Below are 20,004 nucleotides of genomic sequence, written 5' to 3'. Positions count from 1 at the left end.
CCTTGATCCACGGTACAAGGGTAAGGTTGCCGACCTTATCTTGCCATCGCAGAGGGAGCAGAGGATGAGACATCTCCGGGAGGCCTTGCAGAAAGCTCTGTGCAACGCGTTCCCAGAGACTGGGAGGTTACAAACTCCTGGTCCTGGACAACGTGTTGCTGAGGCATCGGTCAGAAGGAGCGGTGGAGAAGGTGGCCGTCTGAATGATGCTTTCAGACAATTTTTTAGTCCGCAGCCCCAAGGTATGATTGGTTCCAGCACCCATCGCCAGCGTCTGATTTACATGGTGCAGGAATACCTAGGGGCAAGGTCAGACTTGGACACCTTTCCCACCGAAAATCCTCTGGCTTACTGGGTCTTGAGGATGGATCACTGGCCAGAGCTTGCACAGTATGCAATTGAGCTACTGGCCTGTCCTGCATCCAGCGTTCTTTCGGAACGCACCTTCAGTGCTGCTGGTGGCTTTGTTACCGATCACAGGGTGTGCCTGTCCACCGAATCAGTTGATCGACTGACCTTCATCAAGATGAATCAGTCTTGGATCACCCACAGCTACCAAGCACCTGAAGCTGATGTAACCGAATAATTTTTTTTGAAATACCACATCCCTTCAAGACTGCCTATGCTGATGCTGAGTGACTGTCCTGTTATGTTGATTGTCTATCCTCTTCCTCCTCCGCTGATATGTTGGAAGAACATTTTTGGTTCTGGGTGATGCCAGCAGCCCAATTTTTCTGCCCCTGTTTAACAGGGGCGTTTAATTACAATTTTTGATGCAATGCTTTGCAGCAGGGCTAATTCCTGCAATAAAACTAGAGTATATGGCAGAGGTTGCAGTGTGGTGGCACCAGCACCAGTGCCTAAGGCCCAATTTTTCTGCCCCTGTTTAACAGGGGCGTTTAAGTACAATTTTTGATGCAATGCTTTGCAGCAGGGCTGATTCCTGCAATAAAACTAGAGTATATGGCAGAGGTTGCAGTGTGGTGGCACCAGCACCAGTGCCTAAGGCCCAATTTTTCTGCCCCTGTTTAACAGGGGCGTTTAAGTACAATTTTTGATGCAATGCTTTGCAGCAGGGCTAATTCCTGCAATAAAACTAGAGTATATGGCAGAGGTTGCAGTGTGGTGGCACCAGCACCAGTGCCTAAGGCCCAATTTTTCTGCCCCTGTTTAACCACTTCAGCTCCGGACCAATAAACACCTTAAGGACCAGAGGTCTTTTTGCAATTTCGCACTGCGCTGCTTTAACTGGTAATTGCGCGGTCATGCAATATTGCACCCAAACGAAATTTGCGTCCTTTTCTTCCCACAAATAGAGCTTTCTTTTGATGGTATTTGATTGCCTCTGCGATTTTTTTTTTTGCGATATAAATGGAAAAAGAGCGAAAATTTTGAAAAAAAAAGATATTTTCTTCTTTTTGTTATAAGAAAAATCGAATAAACTAAATTGTAGTCATACATTGAGGGCAAAATTTATTCAGCCACATGTCTTTAGTAAAAAAAATGTCAATAAGCGTATATTTTTTGGTTTGCGCAAAAGTTATAGCGTCTACAAACTAGAGTACATTTTCTGGAATTTACACAGCTTTTAATTTATGACTGCCGATCTCATTTCTTGAGGTGCTAAAATGGCAGGGCAGTACAAATCCCCCCCAAATTACCCCATTTTGGAAAGTAGACACCCCAAGGAAATTGCTGATGGGTATGTTGAGCCCATTGAATATTTATTTTTTTTGTCCTAAGGGATTGAATAATGACAAAAAAAAAAAAAAAAAATTTTTTACAAAAAGTTGTCACTAAATGATATATTGCTCACACATGCCATGGTTATATGTGGAATTGCACCCCAAAATATATTCCGCTACTTCTCCCGAGTATGGAGATACCACATGTGTGGGACTTTTTGGGAGTCTAGTCGCGCACGGCACCCCGAAAACCAATCACCACCTTCAGGATTTCTAAGGGTGCAAATTTTTGATTTAACTCCTCACTACCTATCACAGTTTCGAAGGCCATAAAATGCCAAAATAGCACAAAACCCCCCCAAATGACCCCATTTTGGAAAGTAGACACCCCAAGCTATTTACTGAGAGGCATGTTGAGTCCATGGAATATTTTATATTTTGCCAAAAGTTGCGGGAATATTACAAACTTTTTTTTTTTTGCATAAAGTTGTCACTAAATGATATATTGCTCACACATGCTATGGGCAGAAGTCAAATTACACCCCAAAATACATTCTGCTGCTTCTCCCGAGTACGGGGATACCACATGTGGGGGACTTTTTGGGAGCCTAGCCACGTACGGGACCCCGAAAACCAAGCACTGCCTTCCGGATTTGAATATAAAATGCTACCAAAAAAACCTGTTAGCGATGGCAGGGATCAGGCCTGACTCTGCGATCGCTGCAGTTATGTGTTTAGTGTTTTGTAAGTGACAGTGATCGATCGATACTGCACTGGGGTGGGGTGGGCTGGGCAGAGGGGCAAAACGCAGGTGCTAGCAGGTATTTGGGCTGATCCCGCTAACAATGCGTTTTTTTGGAACCCTAAACTGCTGGGGACGCTAGTATAGATCTGATCAGATCAGATATTGATCTGTTCAGATTCTATACCACTACGGGAGGTGTATGCTTTGCGTGTGGGTGTTAGCGGTACTGGCACTAACCTAGCGCTGCCTGGGGCGACGCAGACCCTGACCCTAAAACCTAATTGATATCACCCGCCGGGTGATCAGGGGGTTAAACCTTTATTGGGTAATAAATGGTGGGTGCCCTGATGCTATAAAAAACAAACTAACCAGAGTCACCCGTAACACTTATACGGTGATCAGTGGTGAAAGGGTTAACTAGGGGCAATCAGGGGGTTCAAATTTTTATTAGGTAGTATATGGGGGTCCCTGGCGCTATATAAAAACCTGACGGGGAACCTAAATAACTAACTGGCTAACCAGCGTCACCAGTGACACTTATACTGTGATCGCTGGTGAAAGGGGGTGAAAGGGTTAACTAGCAGCAATCAGGGGGTTAAAACCATTCCGATGGTCGGGGATCGGGGGGGGGGGTTTGTGTGCCTGTGTGTACCTACATGTCAGTGTAGTGTTGGTGCACACTTACTATTAGTCTTCTCCTCGTAGTCCGGTCAAAAAGACTGCCCCGAGGAGAATGACATCACTTCCTCCTTCCTGTGTCAACAATACACAGTGGGAGGAAGCTTCTCATTGGCCAGGAGCGATCCAGAGGGGGTGGCCGAAAACCAACGGCCATCCCCTCATCACGGAGCGCTCCTGGAGCGAACCGGACCGCCGTAACCAGCGGGAGGGGGTCCGATCGGACCCCCCACCCGCTGGAAGGCAATCACGTACATCTACGTGATTGTGCCTGCCTGTGCCATTGTGTTGACGTACATTGGCAATACGGCGGTCCTGAAGTGGTTAACAGGGGCGTTTAAGTACAATTTTTGATGCAATGCTTTGCAGCAGGGCTAATTCCTGCAATAAAACTAGAGTATATGGCAGAGGTTGCAGTGTGGTGGCACCAGCACCAGTGCCTAAGGCCCAATTTTTCTGCCCCTGTTTAACAGGGGCGTTTAAGTACAATTTTTGATGCAATGCTTTGCAGCAGGGCTAATTCCTGCAATAAAACTAGAGTATATGGCAGAGGTTGCAGTGTGGTGGCACCAGCACCAGTGCCTAAGGCCCAATTTTTCTGCCCCTGTTTAACAGGGGCGTTTAAGTACAATTTTTGATGCAATGCTTTGCAGCAGGGCTAATTCCTGCAATAAAACTAGAGTATATGGCAGAGGTTGCAGTGTGGTGGCACCAGCACCAGTGCCTAAGGCCCAATTTTTCTGCCCCTGTTTAACAGGGGCGTTTAAGTACAATTTTTGATGCAATGCTTTGCAGCAGGGCTAATTCCTGCAATAAAACTAGAGTATATGGCAGAGGTTGCAGTGTGGTGGCACCAGCACCAGTGCCTAAGGCCCAATTTTTCTGCCCCTGTTTAACAGGGGCGTTTAAGTACAATTTTTGATGCAATGCTTTGCAGCAGGGCTAATTCCTGCAATAAAACTAGAGTATATGGCAGAGGTTGCAGTGTGGTGGCACCAGCAGCAGTGCCTAAGGCCAAATTTTTCTGCCCCTGTTTAACAGGGACATGTAATTACAATTCTTGATATAATATTTCACAGGAGGGCCCCTTCCTGTGCCCACCCAGAGTAACGGTGAGGACTTATAGTGTTGTGGCACCAGCACCACAACCACCAAAGGTCAATTTTTCTACCACTGTTCAACAATGGCATGTAATTACAATTCTTGATATAATCGTTCACAGCAGGGCGCTCCAGCGCCCACCAAGAGTCACTTTGAGGGCTTACAATGTTGTGGCAAAACCAACACCTTGTTCCGCCATTTCTGCAGAGCATATAGGGCAGGCCCCTACTTTCAAACATCCAACTTACAAACATCTCCTACTTGCAAACGCAAGGAGACAGCAGCAAGTGAGATGAAAAAAGATGGACGACAAAACAAATTATACAGGGGTGATAACCCTTCCCTATGTTTTCCAAAAAGCTTAAAAATATTTTTTTTGACTGGAGCTACACTTTAAAAATGTACCAGTTGAAAATTACAAGCAGATTCAACTTAACACAACAAACCTACACAGTCCCTGTCTTGTTTGCACCGCCTGTATACTGCTGTTCTAAATATATAGGGCCTGGGGGCCACACGCATTTCCTTTTTTTAATATGGGTACAGGGTTCCCCTTAATATGCGTACAAGACCCAAATAGGCTGGTAATGGGCAGGGAGGGCTACCCATGCCATTTTTCTGAATGATTTTCAACCATATTGCAGGAACCAGATATAACATTAAAACCGCAAGCAGTTTTAAATGGTGTTATTTCCGTTTAATGTCATTTTGTGCAGGGACTGTTCTAAACACGGGAAACACGTGGCACTTCACAGGCATACTACAGACACCCCCCAAACACCATATTTAAAGGAATATTTCACTTTTTTTTCACTTTAATCGTCAGTAAAATCAGTACTCCCGCTAAAACGGCCATTTTTAAAAACATTTTAGGCATTGACCCATGTCCCCTGGGGCAGGAGCCAGGTCCCCAAACCCTTTTTAGGACAGAATCTTGCATATTAGCCGTTAAAATTAGCACTTTCCATTTCGAACGTTCGAGTCCCATAGACTTCAATGGGGTTCTAACGTTCGTAACGAACGTGGGGTCCGTTCGAATGTTCTGGTGCGAACCGAACCGGGGGGGTGTTCGGCTCATCCCTAATGACAACCTAAGTGAGGAATTCCTCAGTGTCACTGTACCATATCCAAATCTTTCTCCATTTATATACAGTGCCTTGGAAAAAGTATTCATACCACTCAAAATTTTCTACATTTTGTCATGTTACAACCAAAAATGTAAATGTTTTTTATTGGGATTTTATGTGATAGACCAACACAAAGTGGCATTGTGAAGTGGAAGGAAAATGATAAATTGTTTTCAATTTTTTTTACAAATAAATATCAGAAAAGTGTGACGTGCATTTGTATTCAGCCCCTTTACTCTGATACCCCTTGATAACAAAAATTTACTGGAACCAATTGCCCAGAAGTCACCTAATTAGTAAATATAGTCCACCTGTGTGTAATTTAATCTTAGTATAAATACAGCTGTTCTGTGAAGCCCTCAGATTTTTGTTAGAATCTTAGTGAACAAACAGCATCATGAAGGCCAAGGAACACACCAGACAGGTCAGAGATAAAGTTGTGGAGAAGTTTAAAGGATTATAGTAGGTTATTAAATAAATCCCCAGTTTTGAACAGTTCCCCGAGATCTCATCCGAAAATGGAAAGCATATGGCGAAACTGCAAACCTACCAAGACATGTCCATCCACCTAAACTGACAGGCCAGGCAAGGAGAGCATTAATCAGAGAAGCAGCCAAGAGGCCCATGGTAACTCTGGAGGAGCTGCAGAGATCCACATCTCAGGTGGGAGAATCTGTCCACAAGACTACTATTAGTTGTGCACTCCACAAATCTGGCCTTAATGCAGTGTTTCTCAATTCCAGTCCTCATGGCCCACTAACAGGTCATGTTTTTAGGTGTTCCATTATTTTGCACAGGTGATTTGATCAGTTTCACTGCCTTAGTAATTACCCCAACTGTTTCATCTGAGGGAAATCCTGAAAACATGACCTGTTAGTGGGCCATGAGGACTGGAATTGAGAAACACTGCCTTAATGGAAGAGTGGCAAAAAGAAAGCCGTTGTTGAAAGAAAGCCATAAGAAATCTTGTTTGCAGTTTGTGAGAAGCCATGTGAGAGACACAGCAAATGTGGAAAGCGGTGCTCTGGTCATAGAAGACCAAAATTAAACTTTTTGCCTAAAAGTAAAACAGTATATGTGGCGGAAAATTAACACTGCACATCATCCTGAACACACCAGCATCATGTTGTGGGGATGCTTTTCTTCAGCAGGGACAGGGAAGCTGGTCAGAATTGATGGGAAGATGGATGGAGCCAAATTCAGGGCAGTCTTAGAAGAAAACCTGTTATGCCCCGTACACACGGTCAGACTTTCTGATGAAAAATGTGCGATTGGACTGTGTTGTCGGAAATTCTGATCATGTGTGGGCTCCATCTGACTTTTTCCGTCAGAATTTCCGACACACAAAGTTTGAGACCTTGTTCTAAAATTTTCCAACAACAAAATCTGACAGTTTAAATTTCGATCGTGTGTAGACAATTTCGATGCACAAAGTGCCATGCATACTCAGAATAAATTACGAGACAAAAGCTATTGGCTACTGGCCTCTTTATAGTCCCCTCGTACATGTTTTACGTCACCTCGTTCTGAATGATTGGATTTTCCGACAACTTTGTGCGACCGTATGTATGCAAGACAAGTTTGGGAAAAATCCCATTGGATTTTGTTGTCGGAATGTCCGATCTTGTGTACAGGGCATTAGAGTCTGCAAAAGACTTGACTGGGGCGGAGGTTCGCCTTCCAGCAGGACAACGGCCCTAAACATACAGCCAAATCTACAATGGAATGGTTCAGATAAAAGCATATTCATGTCTTAGAATTGCTCAGTCAAAGCCCAGACCTAAATCCAATTGAGCATCTGTAGCAAGACTTGAAAATTGCTGTTCACAGACGCTCCCCATCCAATCTGACAGAGCTTGAGCTATTTTGCAAAGAAGAATGGGCAAAAATTTAAATCTCTAGATGTGCAAAGCTGGTGGAGACATCCCCAAAAAGACTTGCAGCTGTAATTGCAGTGAAAGGTGGTTCTACAAAGTATTCACTGAGGGGGGCTGAATACAAATGCACGCCACACTTTTCACATATTTATTTGTAAAAAATGTTGAAAACCATTTATCAGTTTCCTTCCACTTCACAATTATGTGCCACTTTGTGTTGGTCGATCACATAAAATCCCAATAACATACATTTACGTTTTTGGCTGCAACATGACAATGTTGAAAATTTCAAGGGGTATGAATACTTTTTCAAGGCACTGTATTTCTCCGTCAATGAAGACTAGACATACCTTAATATATTCTGGTGGAACGGACTAATGGTCCACAGGTTAGTATGAGCAATACTTGCCTTGCCTGAGGCACTGACAACCTATGCTACACCACTGGACAGGTATAGGGAAGATACCCCCTGTAACCCCCTGTAAGACAGGATAAGCTGGTGAACAACCAAAGGGAGTTCAAAACGGATCAACCTGATTCTTAAGACCAACCTTGCTCCTTCCAAGCGAAAACTAAGGGCTGTGTGTCAAGTCCCTTTCTTTATGCGCTGTACACATGTTTGCATGTTTGCACCCCCTATTATGAGACCAATAGTATAATTACGGCAGTGTCGTGTGCAAACATAATCGGTTATATCACTGGAGATGATGAGAGAGGTTGATAGAATTGTGAAATGGTCTACAGCGAATAACCTGATCTTAAAGTGGAGTTCCACCCAAAAGTGGAACTTCCGCTTTAAGCACTCCTCTCCCCCTTGCGTGCCACATTTGGCATGTCATTTTTTTGGGGGGAGGGGGGAGTGGGTCTTCCTGTCCCACTTCCTATTCTCCGATTACGGGATGCCTAGGCAACTCCTCCTCTCCCAATTCCTCTCGGCAATCTTCTGGGACATGTCACAGGTCCCAGAATATTGCCTGTCCACTCAGAGAGCGCAGCGTTACTCACAAATGTGCAGTGCGAGCCGTGAAGCTGCCGTGTTCTGCCATTGAGAGTACATCAATGTATTGTATTCTAGTTTGGTATCCTAGTTGTACGCAGGCAGATAAAAGTTCTCTAAAGGGAGTGGTTCGAACAGCGCAGAAAATTGTAGGGTGTGAGCTTGTTTCCCTAGAAGAAATATATGAGGCTTGTTGCCTTTGTAAAGCAGGAAACATAGTGAGAGACCAGATTCATCCTGGTTGTCATTTCTTTGAATTATTGCCAGCTGGGAGACGTTTGAGGGTGATTAAAACAAGGACAAATAGATTTAAAAGAGAGCTTCTTTCCCAGGGCTATTAAGGCTATCAATGCAGGAATGAAATAAAAAGTCACATGGGGGGTTATGTACGAATTATGAGTTATTCACTTGAAATTGCACTTGGAAGTGCAGTCGCTGTAAATCTGAGGGGTAGATCTGAAATGAGGAGAAGCTCTGCTGATTTTATTATCCAATCATGAGCAAGCTATAAAAATTGCTGTTTTTTATTTTCCTTGGATGTCCCTCTCGGAATCTACAGGGACTGCACTTCCAAGTGCACTTTCAGTGCAATTTCAAGTGTAGTTTGCACTTGTGGTGCAAAGTGGATTTGCCTTTAGTAAAAAACAAAAAACAAAGTCTTACTTTATTGTCTTGTCTAGTTATTAATATGGGGACACTTTTTATATTTTTGGTATAATTAAATCTTCTGTGGTAAATGCATGGTTGATATTTGTGATGCATGAATAATGTGTGGAGTAAAATGTAATTTCATTGTGAACTTGTTTTCTACAATGACAATAAATCTTATCTCTATCATTGGGTGAATTGCCCTCACTTACTGTACTTTTCTATCTGACACCCTTCAAATATTCAGACACACATAGATTTTAACTCTTCCCCCCCTCTATCAAACACAAACGGAAATGGGTTGGCTATCGCTGGGCTTGAATAACTTGTGTTTAAATTCTGTTCTTCGCTCAATACTGAAAATTAAAAGTGTTGCGCTGTATGAAAGGACAAATGTACCAATGACAATTCTACAAAGGATGATTGATAAAATGGTGAGTGTCAGTATGTGAAGTGACACCATGTGAACAAAGATAAGATAATAAATTTACACAAATGAGAAATAATATGACACTAAAGAAGTGCCAGAATGGCGGTACTACATGTTGAATGACCAAATTGTTTACAAAAATCACTTATGAAAACAATATATGGATCAAAACATGTGACAATAAAAAATATGTATATATGCAACAATGAAAAAGTTCATCAGCATCCAAGCATGGTATTACACCCCCCGCTGGGATGAAAAAATGGATAAAGAGTCTATATGTGAAGACAGTTGTGGATCATCATCTGTTGGACGCACGTCTTTGGTGATCTTCTATCACCCAGGAAGGGGGGGTAGGTACTCTTACCAGAATGTGTGGACTCTAATGCCAGCGGCAGTCAAACATTCACGGAAACCAGAAATCCGTCCTTGCAAAAAGCAATATGTAAGGCGTACCATACAACAGTTTCCAGTCAGGGTTAATGAACATATAGCAAGCATAAAGAAAGGCGGACTAACCATAATGTCCCTAAACACTATTTACAATACCATAATAAAGATTATTTTGGTACCCAATTTAAGATAATTGACAAATTCATTCCCTATTGGAGAGGAGATTCCAGTCTCAGAGTAGTATCTCGTCTAGAAACCTTATGAATTTATAAGCTTAAATCCTATATGCCTTTTGGCATGAGTGCTGAATGGGACAGTAATGTTTTTCTTAACCACTTGCCGACCAGCTGCCGCAGTTATACGGCGGCGACATGGCTCGGCTGTGCGAATCGCTCTTGTGGTACGTCGGTACCATAGCCGATCCCTGCTTGCCCACAGAGCCAATGCGAGTGCCCAGCGGTCGCGATCACTGCCGGGTCCCGCGATCGCTCAGGGCACTCGGAGAACTGGGAATTGTGTAAACACACAGTTTCTGGTTCTCTGTGTGAACAGACGATCTGTCTGCTCCCCTCAGAGTATGAGCAGCAATCTGTCATCTGTTCTGCACAGTCCCATCGCCCTTTCAGTTAGAACACACAATAGGACACACTTAATCCCTTCACTGTTCCCTAGTGATTAACCCCTTCACTGCCAGTGACATTTTTGCAGTAACCAATGCAATTTTATAGCACTGATCGCTGTGAAAATGCCAATGGTCCCAAAAATTTGTCAAAATTGTCTGTGTCCTCCATAATGTCGTATTCCTGATAAAAATCACAGATTGCAGCCATTACTAAAAAAATTATAATAAAAAAGCCATAAAACTATCCCCTATTTTGTAGATGCTATTGCTATAACTTTTGCGCAAACCAATCAAAATACGCTTATTGCATTTTTTTTTTAACCAAAACTATGTAGAAGAATACATATTGGCCTAAACTGAGGAAAACAATCTTTTTTTTATATATTTTTGGGGCATATTTATTATAGCAAAAAGTTAAAAATGTTGCTTTTTTTATTCAAAATTGTCGTTCTTTTTTTGTTTATAGCACAAAAAATAAAAACTGCAGAGGTGATCAAATGCCACTAAAAGAAAGCTCTATTTGTGGGAAAAATAGAATGTCAATTTTGTTTGGGAACCATGTCGTAAGACTGCGTAATTGTCAGTTAAAGCGACGCAGTGCCGAATCGCAAAAAGTGATCTGGTCTTTGGGCAGCCAAATGGTCCAGGGACGAAGTGGTTAATCAAGCATAATTTCCCTTTCTTATACTTATATGCCTTATTTTCCTTTTTCCCTAGTTTAGTATTTACCTCATTTCATTTTTTCAATTTATCATTCTATATACACCCTCTTGGGCCCTTTGATAATTCATAGTCTCATTGGGTTGGTTCTTGTTGGTTTGAGTCCACAGCATTGATTGATTATTGTGATTTTTATACATCTTTTAGTGGGCTGATCGGCCATGTTATGGCACGATCGTGGCTGTAGGGTAAATAATACACTTACAATGAGGCTTGGTTATTATCCCATAGACGACTGTTATTGCGGCCGCGTTATCACAAGATCACGCCCGTAAATTCACAACGAGGTTTGGTTAACATCTCAAAGACGACATGTGCGCCTATGAGCCCGATGATATCAAGACTTGGGCTGCACACGTGACGTCACATTTTAGGTATTTGGCCTGTTTTCCAGTGCTGAAAACGCCGACGGTCATGAGTGATCTAACTCAGCGCTGGAAATACACCAGAGAAAAACGAATTATACCATCTGTAACATGACTGGTATGAAATGTATATACATATGCGCAGTGTGTGAGCTGGCCCATACCCCAGTTGAAGTCCCATTGGATGAAGCGCAACGGTTTTAGCGGGTCAGCTTACCACACATTGAACTTTTGTATTCATTCATGTGATCCCATTGATTTTATTATTACATACTTTGAACACATGGGCATTGGTGTTTGCACTTATTTTAAATAAATATGCAGTAATTTTTGATCTATACTATGGAGAGCCTTTCCTTTTTTAAATCTTTCCATGAACATCCATGGTTGGTATTATCATCTTGGAGTTCCAGTGATGGTCGATCGGAGTTCTGGCTTTCACGCTCGTTCCTCTGTTTGGAGTATCTGAGTTTGATGTTTCCATGACTGCCTCATTAAAGCCCACACATTCTGGTAAGAGTATCTACCCCCCTCCCTGGGTGATGGTGATCTTTGGGGATCAGATGATGATCCACAACCGTCTCCATATTGATTTTTGCAAGGACGGATTTCTGGCTTCCATACGTGTTTGACTCTCTGCCGCTAGCATTAGAGTCCACACATTCCGGTAAGAGTACCTGCCCCCCTCCCTGGGTGATGGACGCACATCTTTGGCGATCTTCTAACAGATGATGATGCACAACTGTCTTCACATATAGACTCATTATCTTAGAAATCCATTATTTTCACTCAAGCAGGGTGTAATACCAAGCTTGGATTCTGATGCGTTTTTTTTATTGTAACATATTTTGATAAATATATTGTTTTCATAAGTGATTTTTGTACACGATTTGGTCATTCAACATGTACCACCACCATGCTGGCACTTAATAAATGTACACAAATGAGAAATAATGTAAGTGAACAGTAATGATCTCCATTATCTTTGTTCACATGGTGTCACTTCACATACTGACACCCACCATTTTATCAATCATCCTTTGAAGGATTGTCATTGGTACATTTGTCCTTTCATACTGCGCTACACTTTTCATCTTCAATATCCAACCCCTTTCACACTGGGACGAGAGTGGCGCCGGCGGTAAAGAGGAGATATTTTTAGCGCCATTTTAGCAACGGTATTCGGCTGCTAGCGGGCGGTTTTAACCCCCGCTAGCAGTCGAAAAAGGGTTAAAACCGCTCACAAAGCCACGGCAGCGCTTTGCCGGTGGTACAGCCGCGCTGCCCCATTGATTTCAATGGGTAGGAGCGGTGAATACACCACTCCTTCACCGCTCCAAAGATGCTGCTAGCAGGACTTTTTTTACTCTCCTGCCAGAGCACCACTTCAGTGTGAAAGCCCTCCTGGCTTTCACACTGGAGTGAAAGGGGGCGTTTTTTTTCAGGCGCTATACAGGAGTTTTTTTAAAAAAAAAAACGGCTCAGTGTGAAAGGGGCCTAAGTCACATTGCAGTGTCAGCAGCTTTTTCTTCCTTTTTGGTAGCGCAGTAATTCCACTTATATACATTTTGCTCAGTACTACTTACCCTCTATCTTAGCATGTTCATCCAGACGTTTTAGCATGAGCGCTCTCATCTCACTGTCTCCTAACAAGGTGAAGGCATATGCCAGGAGAGCCAATGCATGTGATGATTTTGCAGTTTCTGCTCCTTTCGTAATGCAGGATTTGGCATTCTCCACAATACGTTTCTAGACACAAAAAGTGGGCCATAAGCAATAGAATGAATTATAACAAAAAAAAAAAACCTACATAAAACTGGACTCATATCTGCAGAATACTTCAGGTGGTATAGTGAATCAAGGTGGGCGTTTGTCAGAATTAGGATAGTTTTAAACTGCTCCAAAATTTTTAGGCCTTTTGCACACTGAACGTAATAAAAACGCCAGTAGTGTTAGCTGTATCGTGATTTTTGCAGTGTTTTTGCAGTAGCGTTTTTAAGAGTTTTTTAGCTTTTAATTTTTAGCAAAACTATACTCCTATGAAAGCTTATGGCTCAAAAACGCTGATAAGCGCTGACTGCCTGCGTTTTTCAGTGTTTGTAAGCTTTTATCAGAATTAGAGTGTTTTTACAGCTGAAAAACTCTTAATACCCACTAGTTCTGGGTCTTTTTTTTCCAGCAAGAAAATTCTCCTGCCAAAAAACCCTGATAACAGCCTATGTGTGCATGGACACATAGGATTACAAAAACTACACAGATGAAATGCACACATGAAAGTTCTTTTAACTGCCAAATTATTTGTATTCTCCGACTGTGTGTATGGGGGCTAAGTCATGTCAGACATCTATTCATTCATTTTTTAACAGAAAAGACATGACTAAGCCTCCGTACACACGGTCGGAGAATCCGTTGGAATGTGTTCTATCGGACCATGTTGTCGGATAATCCTACTGTGTGTGGTATGCATCGGACTGTTTCCGTCGGACCAAATTTTCCAACTTGTTGGAAATATTTTGCGACAAACTGGTCCGATAGGACATACTCCGATCATGTGTAGAGAATTCTGATCGGACAAAGTGCCACGCATGCTCAGATCAAATTCCTACATCAAAGCTATTGGCTACTAGCCTGAACGTAGTCCCATCGTAACGAAATTACGTCATCACGTTCTGAAAGATCGGATTTTTCGACAACTTTGTCCGACCGTGTGTATGCAACAGTTTCGGACACAATCCGACAGACAAAATCCGACGGATTTGGTTGGCAGAATGTCCGACCGTGTGTACGGGGGCTTAGACTATATTCCCACCAGTGATTAAGGGTAAGGTGACCAGATTTTTAAAATTAAATCAGGGGACTTTTTTTTTTTTACTGGTAATGGCGCCAATCAGTGACTCTCTGCCCATCGCCGCCGCCTGCCTCACAGCGTGTCAAGTCTTAGCCCTTGTACACAAGATCGGAGATTCCGACAACCAAATCCGTCGGATTTTGTCTGACGGATCTTGTCCGAAACTGTTGCATACACACGGTCTGACAAAGTTGTCGGAAAATCCAATCTTTCAGAACGTGATGACGTAATTTCGTTACGATGGGAATACATTCAGGCTAGTAGCCAATAGCTTTGATGTAGGAATTTGATCTAAGCATGTGTGGCACTTTGTCCGATCGGAATTCTCTACACATGATCGGAGTATGTCCGATCGGAGCATTTTGTCGGAAAATATTTCCGGCAAGTTGGAAAATTTGGTCCGACGGATATTCCGACGGAAACAGTCCGATGCAGACCACACACAGTCGGAATATCCGACAAAACGCTCTGATCGGACACATTCCGTCGGAATCTCTGATTGTGTGTACAAGGGCTAACTCTCCAGGCCCCGGCTACTACTGGGTGGGGAGCAGAGGAAAATGACACCGCCAGGGAAGGCAAGGAGATAAGCAGGCAGGCGGCTGGCCAGGACTAGAGCCAAGTCAGAAGAACATGCGAGCAGAGCTGAATGGGCATGTGCCCGAAACTGAAGAAATATTCCCTCCGCTCCAACCAGCACATGATCATCAGAAAGGGGCACAGATAATGGAAAAAATACACCCCCTAAGCTAGGAGGAGTGGCAGAGCAGAGGTGTGTAATTCAGATTTTTTATTCTGCACTGACTGTCTTTGAAATTGCCCCAGTCCCTGTTTAAGTCCAATCCGGGGACAAAACCAGGGACTGACTTGGTCCAGGGACAGTGTCCTCAATCTGGGGACTGTCCCCGGAAACTGGGGATGTCTGACACGTGTGAATTGTAGTAGCAGGAATATTCTGTTTACAACTGCAGATGAGAGCAGGTAGGTAGCCACCGGCATCAGTCACTATAATGACAGGTGGCCAGCAGCCACATCTATCCGCATCTCTCTGCACAGCCAGTGACTATTTGCTGTGATCACTGCTGGGTGCACTGTGTATGAGTCCAGCAGCGATCACCGCAGGTCACTGACTGTGCGGAGAGCCGAGAATAGCTGCAACTGCCAGCAACCTGCCATTATGGTGAATGGGACTGGCAGCTGCGCCTAGCTGCTCTCACCGCTCTGTGTCTGAAATCTGCAGCTGGTGTCAGTGTAAAGTTAATGACACCCTAATTGCAGGGCATTTGCCTGCACCGGATCTCATGGTACCACAGTACCATGCAATTCAGTTGTAATGCGTTTCTAAAAATAGTGCATGCACTACGTCTGTTGCAAACCAGTGCAATTTAAGCCAATTCAAATAAATGGACTGAAGATGCACTGAACTCAAATCACACAGGAATCACACAGGATCGTGGGCACGTTCCTGTGCGATTCCCTGGTGTGAAGCAGACCTAAGACATTTATGTAATCAATTTTTTTAGTCCTGAACAGAATTAAGAAATAAAAGCAACAGTAAACCGTTGTTTTTGTTTTTTGCATCATATCACAAATTATGTGAAACTTACCTTAAAACAAAGCCCTCCAGCAACACACTGTCACGGCTAGAAGACGCTTCCATCTTCACCTGGTCTTCCTTCTGGGTTCACGGACTCCAGCTGTGTGAGTGGCTGGAGCTGCGATAGACTCTATAGGTAAATATCTTCTAAATGTGCACCGTTTATGAGATATTAACTTTTGATGCAGCTGGTGACGTCACCGATACATGCGCTCTGAAGGAACGGCATGCAGTGACGTCACTGGCTGTATCAAAAGTAAATATCTCATAAATGGTGCACATTTAGGAGATATTTACTGTACCTATAGATAAGCCTTACTATAGGCTTACCTATAGGTAAAATGTATGCATGGGAGTTTAATCCCGCTTTAAGGTTTTCTTTCATGTCACTTTGTGTGCTGTTTTTGGTTGTCTGACTTGTCAAGAAAATATGAAGACTGATAAGATCAAAGAACTTACATTATGGACAGTCTGGTGTTCCAGTAGAGAGATGAGAATAAAAGCAGTCTGTGTGACCTCATCATCCTGAAAAAAAAATACATTTAAAGGGTCAGCATTTCAACAGTGATATACCAGTTCTGGAGGCAAGAGATCCCCAAATTTCATTGGTCTCTAAAGGTGAGATCTCCCCATCATAATTCTCAGCTCTATTTGCATCCTCCATGGAGTCTCACTCCTCCTGCTAAAAGGCAGTAGCAGAGTAAAGAGAATACAACTCCTGTCAGATTTTAATGCTGCCCATGTCCCCATTAGGGGTTGAATTGTGACTTTTTAAATAATTTTATGTCCTATTGTGGGTATAGATGATTTTAAATAAAATATGTCACGTGTAATGTAATAACGTGTATTAGGTTGCGCTTTCCATTTTTACTTGAAATCTTTTCATCAGTTTTTGGATTCTGTGTTGTTTCCAAGGGGAGAACACCTTTATCTTTGTAGCCTGTGCCAGTATTTGTAGGTTTTTATGTTTCTATGAGGGAAAAAATTTAAAAATTTGAGTTTCGCTAGGTGTGATCTGACCAGCTCTGGATGTTTTTTGAGCACCAAACTTTTAGGACATTCAATCATTGATGAACAAGACAGCTTACTGTCATCAATGGTTGCCAATGAAACACTGGATTTTACACTGTGGGACATTTTTGGGGATTTTTTTTTTTTTTTTTTTAATAAAGGACTTGTCAAATGTCTGGGTGTTGTAAGCCATGTTTACCCTTTACATACCTCCCAACTTTGAGAAGGGAACACCTTTTTGATAAGGGAACCTATTAGCAAAAGTATGTAGGAATAGTCATAGGACACCCTCCCTGCTGGGTTACAAGTAGGTTTGTTCTTAAGTTGAATTTGTATGCAAGTTGGAACATTTTTTAAGTATAACTCCGGGCAAAAAATTTTTTTTTCCCGTTTTTGGATAGCATAGGGAAGGGGTAATATCACTGTAATGTTTGTTTTGCTTTCTGTGCCCCAGTTCAGAATATTTCACCTCACTTTCTGTCCCTGTGGCAATTGGGTTTTAAAATTTTTGGGTTGTCATGGAAACAAGGATTGGTGATAAAGCCTCAGTGGAGACACCTTTTTCCCATGATAATACAGGAGTGAATTTCCCTTCCTAGGGGTAGATTTCCTCTCACTTCCTGTAGTTTTCCTACCGTTTGTAAGTATGAGTCATATAACTCGTAGACTGCCTGTATTCCTATACTGGCTTGTAAAATTTACCAATGCAGAAATTTTGAAACTGGATGAAAGGTTTAGCACTGGGAAACACTTTTTGAAAGATAAATGTTGCATTTTATATACTATATAGATCAGACCAAAATGAGGGACAAATGAGGAGGAAAGAGGGACAGAGGGACCAAATCAGGGACAATTGGGAGCTATGCCTTCATACTTTTAACTTGCTTCTCACATCTTCTAGTAGATCACTGAAATTTACTAACAAAGTTAAAGGGGTTGTAAAGGTTTTTTTTTGCACAGAGGGGCCCAATCCTCATCTTCTGGGGTCCATCAGCGGTGTTCCTGGCTCCTCCTCTTCACGCCCCCACATTGAACCGCACTGGGGGGGGGGGAGTGGCACTCGCACTGGCTGAATCTTGCTGCTGTGTCCATTGACACAGAGAGCAGGACACGGCCCCACCCCCGGCTTCCGTGTCACTGGCTTTGATTGACAGCAGCGGGAGCCAATGCTCCTGCTGCTATCAATCCAGCCAATGAGGACCCGACACAGCGGCTGGAGTTGCTCTGCTCAACCCCATCACTGGAATGATTGGGTTCAGGTAAGTAAAAGTAAAAAACCTGTAATGACAGAAATATGGACACTGCTATCACTAATTTCTACTCCTGAAGCCTAAGCCTAGTTGTTTCGATGTCAATCTATTGGGTTCAGTACTTCATGACTTTAAAAAAGTATGGAAGTTAGGTGCTCTGGGTTTGACTTTGCTGGTTGCATATTTATTACTTATCAGTGAAAGGAATTTATAGACAACAGAGACAGCCAGGCAAATGGTAGCGATTGGCCGTAAGCGCATACATATTTCCCAAATGGTGTGAGAATTACAGATTTATAAAGGTACAGTATGTGTCAATATATTAGTACAAAAGATCTGAATTACTCACCTCTAGGTCATTGTAGAAATAGGAATCATGACTATTAAAACATCCATTGGATAACTGTATTTTTTCCAGCCATTGGATAGCTTTCTCAATGTCCTGCTCATCTACATGGATAAACTGCTTGGCACAATTAAGAGCCTTAATTACCAAGGCTGTGATCCTGCAGGAGAATAATGATTATGAGAGGCGCCATTTAAAAATAAAATAATTTCTAAAAAGCTGTTACAATTTCCATAGCCAGTCCTTGGTTTTGCCAGGGCACTAAACGTATTCGAGAAAAGAGACAGAGTCGGCACACCAATCTAAATGCAAACTGTTTAATGAAGGAAAGCAATACAAATTGTATAAAATGCACTTACTGCATGATTAGGATTAAGGCCAGGTTTCCACTAGTGTGACTTTTCATGCGATTTGTGACTGAAAAGTCGCATGACAAGTCGTACCCCATGATTTCCAATGAATACTGTTCATGCTTCATGCTGTTCATGCTTTGTTTTCACCTGGCTAGTAAGTCTGTTTTTTAACAAAACATGCTGTTCTGCAGATGTAGCATTTAAAGGGTTGAGGCAAACCATTTGCTACAGACAGAGGTGCTTACAATGACCATCTTTTATTTATGCAATTGTAAACCTTTATCCTAAAAGTATTATAAAGATTGGAGAAACCGCGCTAATCAGTTCTGGGTGTAGGATAGACAAACCCAGACAATGAGGGTTAGAGTTAGGGGTTAGGGTTAGGGGTTAGGGTTAGGGGTTAGGGGTTAGGGTTAGGGTTAGGGTTGCGGGTTAGGGTTAGGGTTTCCCCTAGAAGAACAAGGTTAGGACTCAGGGATTAGAATAGGGACCTCCCCCAAAGGCCAAAGGTCAGGAGGCGTGTCCCCAGAGGTCAAAGGTCAAAGGTTTGCGTGTCCCCAGCAAAATGTTCCGCCTACCCCAACTAAGTCGGAGGCATGAAAAAGTCGGGGCTTGAACAAGTCGGGGTAAGTGCTCAAAAACTGTATATATATGTATATTTTTACGTTGCAGCCCCCCACAAAAATGAAGTAAATCCCCAAACGGGGTTTCTACAACAATAAATACGACCTAACAACTGGGGTATCTGGCGCTACCTTTGGGAAAATAATAATTATAAACACTTGAAAAGAAAATGTATTTTGGTGGAAAAACCCCAAAAATGCCAGCAGGTCCAATAACACACCAACCTGTCTCACAACTAATAATCTCATATATCCAATTACTGCCACATGAAGATATTGGCTCCTTATCAAAGGAAAAACACAGTACAATCCTTTAGAACCCACTAACTCTAGTTCAGTACAAGAAAAAACTGTGACCTCTGCTAAAATCGCATAGATTGACCTATTGCGATTCAGACACGATTATGGTAAGTGTAATCTTATCTAATATATTTTTTTTAATCCATGTTAGAAAACTCTATAGTTTACCCAAAAAATTATATATAAATTCTGTGAGGAAAATCTAAATAACAAAAAGTGATACTTAATGCGACCATAGCCTTGAAATCGCATGAGTATTAATAATGTGATTTATCCAACAACTCATCA

General features: G+C 42.4%; 1 protein-coding gene across 1 annotated transcript in view; it reads right to left on the bottom strand.

Annotated features, from left to right (window-relative positions):
- LOC143930663 (alpha-2-macroglobulin-like protein 1) overlaps positions 1–20,004 on the bottom strand; it is a 177,732-nt gene that overhangs the window by 30,855 nt on the left and 126,873 nt on the right. Inside the window, exons 26-28 of the mRNA XM_077455162.1 lie at positions 18,444–18,600; positions 16,293–16,358; positions 12,975–13,137 (exon numbers count right to left, since the gene is read on the bottom strand). Of these exons, the coding sequence (XP_077311288.1) occupies positions 12,975–13,137; positions 16,293–16,358; positions 18,444–18,600 (386 nt within the window). The remainder of the gene's footprint in view (positions 1–12,974; positions 13,138–16,292; positions 16,359–18,443; positions 18,601–20,004) is intronic.

The sequence above is a fragment of the Lithobates pipiens genome, unplaced genomic scaffold (genome assembly GCF_037356315.1).
Source record: "Lithobates pipiens isolate NorthernLeopardFrog02 unplaced genomic scaffold, aLitPip1_a1.2 Scaffold_25, whole genome shotgun sequence".
Taxonomy (NCBI): domain Eukaryota; kingdom Metazoa; phylum Chordata; class Amphibia; order Anura; family Ranidae; genus Lithobates; species Lithobates pipiens.
Note: the sequence above shows the minus strand (reverse complement) of the source record. Positions and strands in the feature narration are given on the sequence as shown.